Consider the following 12,258-nt stretch of genomic DNA (forward strand, 5'->3'; position numbering starts at 1 on the left):
TTGTAGAAATGTGTATAGCAGTAGTTGCAGCTTTGAGTCTTTTTGGATAAGTCTCTACAGGTGTTGCACGCATGGATTGTTATAGTTTATGTCATTATACCTGAGAGATCCTCTAGATCTCTCAGTTTGGATGGGAAGCACCTGTGAACTGTCATCTTTAGGTTTCTTCTCATATGTTCTACAGGGTTGAAGCCGGTGTTTAGCTGGGCCATTCAAGGACAGTCAGAGTCTTGTCCTGAAGTCACCCCAGGGCTTTTCTCTACTCCTAAATCTGTTCTCTCTGGGGGAGTTTTTTTTTTTTTTTTTCAAGGATCTCACGGTATTCTGCAGCATTCATCCTCCCTTCAAGTCGGACCGGTCTTTTTCTCCCAGCCCCTGTGAAGCAGCACTATTGCATGATGTTGCCACCACCATGCTTTTAAGATAGATGCTGAGCAGTGCCTTGTGTTTGCCAGACATAATGCTTGAAATTTTGCGAAAAGGGTTCAGTGTTTGTCTAAATAGTTCAAGAAATCATTTTCTTCATGGGCTATCAGGTGTCTTTATACAGATAGGAGATGCTTCTGTCTTTCTCGTCTACAATGAAGACCCGAATAAAGTGGCAGTACTGAGAGGGTTGTTCTTTCTGCAGGTTCTCTGCAGAGGCCTTCTGAAGTGCTGTTGGAGTGACACTCGACTCTTAATTACCTACTCAAGGGTCAACCCAAGGAGGAGTCATGATGGTTTCAAACTGCTACGATTTCACACTTATTGAGGCCACTGTGATCCTAGGAACACTCATAGCTTTAGAAATGGCTTTACCCCTTTGCGCTGATCAGAGCGTTGCCACACTTTATAATGGAGCTCCTGATATGTAGTGTGACTATGTCCAATGAATTCAGTTCCCAACAGGTGGACATTAACAGGGTTTCTTTTTTTAGAGACATCTCAAATAGAGTAAAAGCAAACAGGTGGAAACTGACCACATTTTTGACTGCAAGCAAAGGGTCTGCATGTTTTTCTAAATGACAAATTTGTGTTTTAGATTTTTAGGAAATTTGCAAAAAAAATTAAAATATGTTTTTGCTTTATTGTAATATATTCAGCATTGATTGCTGGAAAAAAAAAACTTTAGACTTTAAATGCATAATACCATAAGGGATACTTTCTGAAGTGACTACAGCTTAGAATGGTTGAAGCTGCAAAAAGGAACACCCTGTAATGCAATAAACTGATGTGATCCTTAAAACCTTACTTCTGCAGGGAATATTTGTGCCTCCCTGCAGAAATCTTGTGGTTTGTCTCACCTCACACTGGTCACAGTATCGTCCAGTGACCCCCGGTTTGCAGTGACACACTCCAGTCCTGTCGTCGCATGAAGAGGTGCCACATTTGTTGCACTCACATTCTAGGAGAGACACAGGACGTAGGCAGTGATGAGTATGTTAGAGGTCAAATTACGTCACAAGCATGGTGGAAAGGGTTATTTTTGGACTTGCAGGGCCTCAAAAGGTGTACGGTAATCCTTGATGTGGAATTGTGACCTTGTCTAGTTTTTCCACTGGGCAGCTTTGAGGTTGCATATACACTGTCAAGTACATTACACTAAGAACCAGACTTTGGTAGCATATAATATCTTACTGCGACTCCCACACAGTGTGACATAATACTGCAGGCCATCATGTCATACAACACTAACCTGGAGGAATGCATGACTGCTGTCACTGAGTGTACGACAAGAATGTACAACAGCTAGCCAGAGCAACTGTGTCAACACACTTCATTAGTCTTCCTTCCTTCATTGTACATCAAGCTTTGTGACAGGCTTTCGATGCACAAGTTGAATTGTTAGGGTTTCACAGAGCACAAAACAGCAACAATACTTTCAAGGATTAAACATCTCTGAATGACGTTTGAGGATGTTGGAGTTCACCCGTTTCTTTCACCTTGGCAGTTCTTGGCACTGATGGCGTCGCCGTAGAAACCCGGGGCACACCTCTCGCAGTTGGCACCGGCGGTGTTTCCCCAGCAGTGCTGGCAGTGACCCGTCACGTTGTGGCACTCATTGAAGATCAGGTTGGGGTCGGAGTTGCCGTTACAGTCGCACCTCTTGCAGGAATTACCAATTGCCATTGGGTTGCCATAGTAACCAGGAGCACACCTGGATGGGTGAAACAGCACACGTACATCGATCAGCCACGGCATTTTGACCACTGACAAGTGAAGTGAAGTGAATAACATTGATCATCTTGTTATAAAGCAACGTTCTGCTGAGAAACCTTCAGTCTCAGCATTCATGTGGATATTTGACATGTACCACCCACCTACACATTGCAGGTCAAACAACCCCTTATGGCAACAGCAGTCCTTGAAGCCAGTTGCCACCCTCAACAGGACAATGCACCCCGACATATCGCATGAACTGCTCAGGAGTGGCCCAGGGAACACAACAGAGCTAAGGTGTCCACACTCCCCAGGTCAAAATCTTATTTAGCATTATTGGGGGATGTTCCAGGATAAGCCTGATCTAGTTAGGTTCCACCCTGCAACCCACAGGACCCACAGAATTCACTGCTACCATCCCAGTGCCACAGGACATCCCTGAGGTTCTGTGTCTGTGCCCCACTAGGTCAGCGGAGTTTTAGCAGCACAAAGGACACCAACACAACATGAGGCTAGTGGTCATCATGTTTATGCCTGTTCAGTGTATAACTGCCTATTACAAGGAAAGAAGTTAAGGAAAAATCCATCTTTGGAAACTTAGTGATTTAAATAATCTACAGACGGTTCAGTGTAGTGTGCTTCAGATTTTTTGGGTGGGAGGTGGAGTGTTGGTGTATGTTTCCTTGTTTTACATGTTCATGTTTGTCTTTTCCCATAAAGGGTTTGTGTACTCCTCTTTGTTTTGGTCACATCTATGTAATCCCCTTTTAATGCTTCATTGCCATTGAACTGATAAAATAAGATCGAATGTAACATTGAAAACAATATTTTTCAAATGATTTACAAATATATCACTTGCAGGGTCTGTGTGTAGTTCAATCAAAAACTATAGAAGAAAGTCGTACGGTGACATAAATAGATAAAACCAAATTTTCTTTGATTTAAGCAGCACAACTAGAAACTTTCCTCTACTCTTCTACAGTATTCGTCAACTTCACTCTAAAAAAAGTGACCACCATTTAATTGAATGCATGGTTGCAAGAAACTGGTGGCTTTTTGGACATATTTGCCAAGCAAACATGTGAACCTCTTGAACACAGGTACAAGGAAATCTAAAGTGATTTATAAGAATTAATAAATAATTTATTTGTAACTATTGAAGCAATTAGGCATCCATCATATAATTTTATTCCAAAATATGTTCACTGAAGCTGCAAATAAAGTTAAATGCGGCATAGACGTTGCTAGCAATCTACTGTAACTACAGTAGAGTGAATATCATGGATGCTGCACTGACATAAAGGTCTGCTCACATCAGCCACTAACCTGTAGTTTTTCATGAATGTGCACAAAGCATATTTCAGTTATAGTGGATTTAAATAGTTGCTTGCTTGCTCAGAGCCTCCTCAGCACTGACCTCTCACAGACATGCCCAGCATAGCCCTCTTGGCACTTGCACCGCAGAATGGCACTTCCTCTGTCACAGTGCACTGCGAAACTGGCCGGACACAGAGGGGAAAGTATTTCAGAGATTACACGCCGCTTGCCAACATTCAATCTTGTGGTTGCACAAAGAAGCACAGACCAGCTTACTTATTGGAGGGGACAGAGAGGGGGCAGGCGCAGGGTTTGCAGGTGTGGCGTCCATCCAGGGTGGGAGACACCATGTATCCGTCTTCACACATTTCACAGAAATCCCCTGTACTGTGGTCCCTGCAGTTCTGTCAGGGGAAACATTAAATACATGGCATGCTTTGTCCAGTTGGATAGTTTACTGAGTGAAAAGCAGTAGAGGAAACTTACTTTACAAACACCAGTGATGTCTTCACAGTAGTCAGCGTGGCCTTTGCAGTTACATGGTAGACAGATGTTTTGCTCACTGAGGAAAAATCCCTTTGCACACAACTGTATGGAAACAGAAATTCAAATTCTAAGAATAGACTAGAAACAGAGCCTAAAAACAGAAAAGTTGAGTGCTTTAAGTGTAGATAGAAGTCAATGTGGATAAATCTCATCAACACAGTTTGGACCTATGCAACGAGAAAGTTGATTGGTTGATTTAAGCTCACAACAGAGATGGAAACAAAGGTAAACATATTACATATGAGCATAAAAGAAACTGGCATGTAACTGGAAGGCCCCAAAGTGCATGAAAAAGCATCTGGAACCACATGGACTGTATCCTGCTGTTTTGTGCTTTTGTGTACACTTGCCTTTTCCTTTTGACTATTTCTCTAAATATACTGCCTAAAAATACAGACTGAAAGCTGAATGTTTTTTGTACAAAGCTGACATTATGGCCTTGAGTCTCAATCGTACATCTCACTGGTATGTATGCCGTGGAAATTTGCCTTGATAGTGGTAGTAGAGATAATATCAAGTCACCAAAATGACTAAGGGCAGTAAAATTCATTACAAACTGTCTGCAAAACTTCCAAAGAGCTTCTTGTGATGTCAGGAATGTTTGGCTTTCTCGGTCTTCCCGTCCCTTTATAAATGTTCAGTGGGGTTGAGGTCAGGTGGCTGTGGAGGAGAGTCCGTGACAGTCGGCACTCCTTAGTCTTTGGTCTTCAAATCAAAGCTTTGAAGTGAGTTTGAGCTCTTTATTCTGCTGCAGTTTGAATCCTTCCCCATGAAGATGTAAACCAGAGGGTCAGCATGTGTCTGAATAATGGAGTGTTGTTTCTCCTTGGTCAGAGTGGAGTCAATTCCAAATCCAGAGAAGCAAAAGATACAGACTGGAATAGTCCTACCTCAATGTTTCACTGTGTGTCTGATACACTGCGGTATGATTCTCTCTCTTTTCTTACACAAAAAATCATCAGTAAAGAGGCCTTTTCCCATCATCTACTGGAAAACACTCTTTCGTCTTAGCCCACCCCAAGCATTTGGCCTTTTTCCTCTCCTGAGAAGGTGATACTTGTCTTCTGAGAGCATAACCAGACAGCCTGCTCTTGACAGGACTTTTGCTGATTGGAGTCTTGCACTCTGTGATGAATTTGTTTTTCCACCTCTCACTGAAGGCAGCAAATCAAATTTATTTTCAGATGGTGTGCTCACTTTTGGTCTGCCTCATTAGGGTTTGAATACAACTGTCCTCTTACAAACCTTCTGTCTGTCTAAGATTGAAAAGCTCTTCTTTGCTGAGAGCTACAGTCTTACTTGTGACACTTAGTTCAGACACCATGTTTCTCATAATAACAGATTTCTGATGTGGTCTAACTCCTTTGGACTTCACTGTATCTCATATAGATATACCTTATTTTACAATATTAGAAAGTCTAGCAAAAAAGCCCATAATGTCAAGGCTTTTTCTTTTTGACTGAGTAGTACTGGCATGAATCTTTGCCCAATTCTTCGTTTACATCCACTCTCATGCAGGTGTTCTACAGGGAGAGCACAATTTTTAGAAGGAAGTTAGGGATGCAAATTTTGTACAATTTGTTGATATGGCTGTTGTAGTCAACAGATACATCATATTGGCATTGGGATACAGAAACACTGTTCTATTCAATCCCTGTTTGTCTTCTACACTTTTTGAGCTTGATCCCATTAAGCGTCACAGAAGTCTTTGTCATGGTGGCCCGCTGCGAGGCAACCTATCACAATGCTCTCTTGCTTGCCAACATGAAACCACTTGTAGACTGAGTGTTTGCTTTTTCTAGTCACCAGACTATTAAAGTGTAAGAGGCTCCAACTGCCTGTGGCCCCAGGTACCACAGCTAATCTACAATCAACGATATGGTATCCAATCAGTTTGGCAGATACTAAATATCAAATGACTCAGATCAGACTGGGGGCAAAATAATTTGATCGCAACATCAAGAAAAAATTGAGGAACTCCTATAGGAGAGGCAAATCATTTTCAAGCAAATGCAATATATAACCAAGCACATGCTGAACCAGTCATGACCAACAGGAGCACTCACCCAAAGGATATACAACACTCAAGTATAAACTTCAAAAACTGTAGTCAAATGAATCTTCTAAACCTTTGCTAAACTAGTTTATTACTCTGCTGCAAATATCATCCTGGGCGATCAAAGACAAAGACTGCTTTTTCAAGTACAGACATATTGGTAAAACAGACAAATGTCCAGAAGCCCAAAGGGTAAGGTGACCCCTTCCCTTACCTCTAAGTAGCACGGAGAAGCTATCTGAAAGGCACTGTAGTTTGTAAAGAAAACAATAGTCTACTTATTCGAGAAAGAAAATACATGTGAACTGAAATGGGAACATATTTTTTTATACTATCGGTTTGATACATTTGCAGTTTAAATTTGACTCTTCATGTACTTGCAATTTAAGCTTTGACCTAAATGTTTCGAGTGACATATTTAAAAATCTCCACAGTGTGAGTTGTGAGGAAACCCTCCTGAATGTCAGCATCCTCCCTTTTTACAGAATGTCATGTTAAACCCTGCATCCTGTCTGATGTTTGTTCACCCGGCCTTCTCAGGATGGTGTGATGTAAGAGTTCAGAGCCGTCACACACACACACACACACCTACACACACACGCACACACGCACACACGCACACACACACACACACACACACACACACACACACACACACACACACACACACACACACACATGCACGCACACATGTCTGAACATCTTTTGAAGCAGCACCATTCAATGAGGCGTACAATCGCACTCTGTTTGCAGCAGACTTTAAGAACTCCACAGTTTGACCTCGTTGTTCAAGTCAGTCAGCTGGACATTGATGCTTTGCATTCAGAACAGTCAGAAGATGGAACATTCCACAGACGCACAGTAGCCTTTGCCAACTTGTGGTTCATACTTTCCTTTGATTTATTCACAGATGGGTTGCGAAACAAAGACAGGATTATACAGACAGCTAAATGTGAAACATCCTGTGAACAGCAGCTCCGATTCTTCCTGCATATCCTTTTTCCTGTGGGTCTCCCTGACCTGCCGAGCATATATGCTGATAGCAGAGCCATTCGTCACTGTCACGTAAACACTCAATGAGTTAACCCTCCATGTAAACACATCACACGAATTCAATTAATAATGGCAGTGGGTTGGGGGCTCACAGGAACAAGAAGAAAGAAAGAAAAGAAGCTAAAATGATCCCAAATGGTGGTTCAAGCCTCTAGGAGCAATAAACCACAAGTTTATGGAAAGACCAATGAGATGCCTGCTATTTACCATTTGTAAAGCCACTTAACAGAGTTTTTGAAATGGTTCAGTCCTATTAACTGTGTGACAGCATGTGATGGGTCAAACAGCTGCAGAGCATATGCACAGGAGGTCACAGGACAGGGGGTGGAGGGTTGGAGTCAGGAGATGAAGCAGATGGTGTTTAGTTAGGACTTAGATGTCTTCAGACTTCTCTAAAACAAGAGGAATGTATCTCTATTCAAGCCAACAAAACAGCTCGTGGAATAAACTTTATCTTCCTGTGTTTAGATAAGTTGTTACAATAAATATTTGTAATTCAAACTTTGGACCTGACAGTTCAACACTTACCAAAAATGAGACAAGAATATCAACACAAATCCTTGTTTCTGTGGTAACTTTTTGCAGTGCTTTCATCTGTGTGGTTACCAGCATGTACAGTTTATTCACATGTGAAACAAGTCACCCATTAACTTAAACTATGATCTGTTTTGTACAAAAGCAGCTCTTAAAATTATTAGCAACTCATAAGTTTTTCATATCTGAAATTGGGCATCAACAGTAAATGCAACCGCCAACTTCTTCCATTCAGGTGAATACATAATGTTCACTCTGCTACTTTTACACATCAACCTGAAATGAGTACAGACGATACATGTGTGAACCAGTAAAAGTAAAATTTAATGTCTTTTATAATGTTTTAGCAGGTTTTGTATAAAACCAACAAAAAACTATTTATGGAATGTAAAAATGAGTTGGAAATATAGCCAAAACAGCAGCTAGAGAGAGGCTTAAAGGCATTAGAGGAGATTTAATTTCCTACGACTATGAATGTAGCATGCGCATGCGCACATACAACCTCTCCCTCACCCCCCTCTAACCTCCCCCCTCTTAACAGTTACGAAGAAACGCCCCCCTCCAGAAACGTCCATAGGACTCGTGAAGTTGTCTTTTACGGCTGGGTCCCCCTGGATCTTTATCTGCCATTATGTAAAAAAAGATGAGCAAAACAAGTCGCCAGCTAACTACGAAGCTATACCAAAGCAAAACATGTAAGTCCAAGGTGTACGTAATCTACGTAACTAGGCCTGAGCCGGAAGATTTTTGATTGACAGGAAAGGGAGCAAACCAAACGCCTCGGTCCGAGTGCATTGATTGGCTGATGTTTTTCAGGTCCTGCTATGTCCACAGTTATCTTTTTTACTTTTTATTCCTTTAGAGACCATACATACAAGTCCACTAAAGGTCAGTATATTCATTTTATGTGAATCAGACAAATTAAACAAAAAAAACCATCCTCCATAATGCCTTTAAAGTAGGAATGGAGGTGCAGTCAGGATGTGGTTAGCCTAGCTTAGCAAAAAGACAAAAGGCAGTGGGAAACTACTAGCCCGTGTTTAACAGAGACACATTTTCCAGCTTTGGTGCAGGAAGAAGCTCTAAAAACCAATGAGGTGAAAGATAAAAGTTGACTTTTCACCGCAGGAACAAGGTGCAGTTGGAAGATGGTGCAAATGTTTACAGGAACGGCTCCGTAATCAGCACTTTCAGTCTTTCGCTTTCCACTGAGATGTAGGATCTGACAGACTTGACTGTGATGTTAAGTCCAAGTGCACCAAAATGACAAACAGTAGTTACCTGACATAACTCCAGTTGTATGAGCATACGGGAAACAGAACATTGGAGGACTTATGTTAGCTGATTTGGTGAATTTTTTGCAGTAGATAACAATGTTAGAGAGAAGATTTCTACTGCGCAAAAACATTGAACTACAGAATAAGGTGTGTTGACCCTTTGTTTGTCATTTGCCTTCTCTGAGTTTAGCCAGTCAGTATCAAGCCAGGCATAGATGCTTTTCAACACAGCTCCTAGGTACCCATTCTGTTCCAGTTACTTTATTCTCCCCCCAAAAAGCCCCTGAAAGAGGTTCTACAGGAACAGTTGGCAACATACACATTGGTTTGGGCAACCCTAAAATGCCTGCAAATTCCTGAAGTAACAAACTGGTAGACATATTGGAGCATTTAGTGCTAAATAGCCAGATATTTTCCTTAAGGGTTTGTGAAGTCCAAAAAGAGAGTGAATATGTTAGTACTGCTCTATACCTTGTGGATGCGCAAATAGGTAAGTATTTGGTAAGATATTATAGGATTTTTGACGAATGTCATTATTACATTTGTGTAAAGAAGCACCATATCCTGATTTCATAAACTGGTATCCGCCCCTATCTCGGTTTTCAGAAACCCCATTGTGCTAGGTCGAGCACAGTGAAAGAAATTGGGATACTGTTGCATGTATAGGTCTTACCCCAGTTTTTGACACCTGAAGATTACCTCCGTGGGTGCTGCTGTATCTAAGTGATGACCAGAAAAACAAACCAAGCAATATTTCCCACAACTGCCCAGTCTGGATGATACTATGGCTTGGAAACAAAACACATTTGTCTGTACTCCATGTAAACACCATATTCTAAATCTGTCTGAACCAGGATATGCCTCATAACCGGGATGCTGGTGTGCATATAAAGGCACTCATGGAGACTTCTGGTTTAATGGCTACTGGGTAAAGATACAGTACAAACATTAGAATTATTAGTCACCAGTTTGGGACTTTTAAAAACGAGGCTAATTAGTCCAGACTCTAGCTCATTAATCAACAAAAGGGATTTCAGTCTTGTCTTTCCATCTCTCATAAAGACAGCAAAGAAGTGTTTTTACATAATTGTTAAGTTACTATTTTAAGTCTCATTTCACTTGTTGTGAATCTGAAAATTGGATTAGGATTTTCAAACATAATGATACACAGAAACAATTGACAACTGAAGCCCTCTGCCAGCTGTGGGCACACTCAGTAATGTGAACTATTTCCACGGCCCTCCCACTGTGCCTTCTACAGTGGAGAACAAAGCTGGCATTCAACATGTGATATAGCCGCTCTCTGTTTTCAAGAGCAGTAGTTTTTCCAATGATTCAATCGCTTTTTCTGCTCTGGCATCTGTATATTTCCTGTGTGTTGACCATATGGCTCTATCTCTGCGATACAGAGCTGGTATCAAGCACAAAAACAGAATTTGGCTCCACAGATGAGCTCTGTCCAAAGTCTGCAGCCCCTCTGGTCATGTAGATCCAAAACTGTGAAGCCCACCATCCCCCTGTGGTGCGTGTATGGATGGGAAGCCTGTATAACAGCTGGAAGATAACTTTTAACTGCTATTGCTTATGTCTGGTGTACATCTGCTTGTTTGTGGAGTTTTACCATTTTGGGGGAATTAAGTGGATTAAATGTAGAAGCTTGAAGGTTGAATCTCATTTCCGGTTTGAGCTGCTGTACTTTTGTCGACCTTGAAGGCTTAGACACTGGATTTAGTCATGCTGACTCCTGTGAACATCCTTAGGATGGGGCAGATCCTGGGTCATGAGAACCTCATCCTAACTCAATAACGCTACAGAGACCGTCTGGCTGCGGGGGCAAGGCCTCGTCTCGGGGGACCGTCAGCTCAGGGAAAACTCAGGGAAATAAACATATGTATATATAACAAAAAAAAAATACATGAGGTGGAAATATTCAAATTGCTCTGGTTTATCCTTGCCAAGTTTGGGGTTTAAATATGCTCACATTTACTTGAACATTTTTGATCTACAGCCACTTTTACCAGCAGATTTTATTAAGCAGATCAGTCACTCACTCATGGCCTGATCATTTGTTACAATTAATTGCAGTAATAGTAATTTTACCATATAAATATCAGATTACCGAGATGCTCTCTTATGGTACATGCTCACTGGATCTGGCCATTTCTTGGATCCCATGCTGGTTCAGTTGTGATGCGTTTTCGAGCTGAGATTCGGTGCGTCTCCTCGGAGCAGACAGCAGCTCATTTGCATGAAGTAGACTCGACTTCTACTTTCTGCAAATTCGACGCAGCATGTGGAGGTCTGATGCATCACGAAACTTTCGTCAAATGTCTAATCTAGCAGTCGGTGAACTAAAACGAGGACAGATTCAGCAACTGCACAGGTTATTTCCTGCCTCAAATACTTTCAGAAATACTTTTGGCTGAACTGTTTTCGTAATGAAAGAGAAAGTTTGCGGCCAAGTTGCCATGTTGGTCTGACTTGAAATCAAGGAGCAGACAGCTCCCGAGTCGATGCGTTGGTCCAATCAGAGGCAGGCAGGATAGTTCGAGAAGAAGGTCAGCAGGAGTTGAACATCAGTTTGAGGCTTCAAGTACATGCCCACCAAGCACTGATTTTCAAATGCGGCACATCTACATGTAGGAAAAACGCATCTAATGGACACGTAGCATTAAAATTAGGAGAGTCTCAAGGAACTCTGAGGATATTCAAGAACTCTTGTTTGTTTGAGGGTTCCTGGAGGGACTTATAGCAACTCAAATCCATGAACAGGGTGCTTTGATGACTCAAAATTAATTTCCTCCACACTAGCAATGGAAAGAAACCTCAAAAGATGCTCTAAGTTCTTCTACTTTTAAGAATATGGGTTCAGATTGTACAAGAAAGGTGTTTCAACCAATCAGTCTAGTCATAAATACAAGTACTGTTAATTTTGAATGTATGCATCGGTACATTAGGGCTGTGCATATTAACCAAGACGCTCTCATAAAGTGAAGCATTTAATGAGACTTTGTTCAGACCAAGTTAACCTCAAAGCAAGACAGCAACATCTTGGTTAACTCTGTAAAATTCTAATCTATGTAAAACTGTTTTTCACCTATAGTGCCACTCTCCTTTACAAAACGCTTGCTTTCTGAATTAGCTTTGTTTGGCAACCACAAATACAGTTAAAGTTAAGAAAAGCTTGTGGTTGCATCACTTGCTGGTTTGTGTGGGATGTGAATAAAGAACAGACACACTACATGTCTAGCCAATATTCCAACCATCCACACCCAGTTGGCCTTAAGTCTTGAGGTGCTTAATCTTTCAACACGAGAGTAATTCCTCAGGATG

The 12,258-nt window shown here is 41.4% G+C and overlaps 1 protein-coding gene across 1 annotated transcript in view; it reads right to left on the reverse strand.

Annotated features, from left to right (window-relative positions):
- The window catches only part of lama4 (laminin, alpha 4), a 40,932-nt gene that overhangs the window by 26,974 nt on the left and 1,700 nt on the right, over positions 1–12,258 (reverse strand). The window contains exons 2-6 of the mRNA XM_022203995.2: positions 3,946–4,047; positions 3,736–3,863; positions 3,560–3,640; positions 1,926–2,140; positions 1,287–1,387 (exon numbers count right to left, since the gene is read on the reverse strand). Of these exons, the coding sequence (XP_022059687.2) occupies positions 1,287–1,387; positions 1,926–2,140; positions 3,560–3,640; positions 3,736–3,863; positions 3,946–4,047 (627 nt within the window). The remainder of the gene's footprint in view (positions 1–1,286; positions 1,388–1,925; positions 2,141–3,559; positions 3,641–3,735; positions 3,864–3,945; positions 4,048–12,258) is intronic.

Source organism: Acanthochromis polyacanthus, chromosome 16 (assembly GCF_021347895.1).
Source record: "Acanthochromis polyacanthus isolate Apoly-LR-REF ecotype Palm Island chromosome 16, KAUST_Apoly_ChrSc, whole genome shotgun sequence".
NCBI lineage: Eukaryota > Metazoa > Chordata > Actinopteri > Pomacentridae > Acanthochromis > Acanthochromis polyacanthus.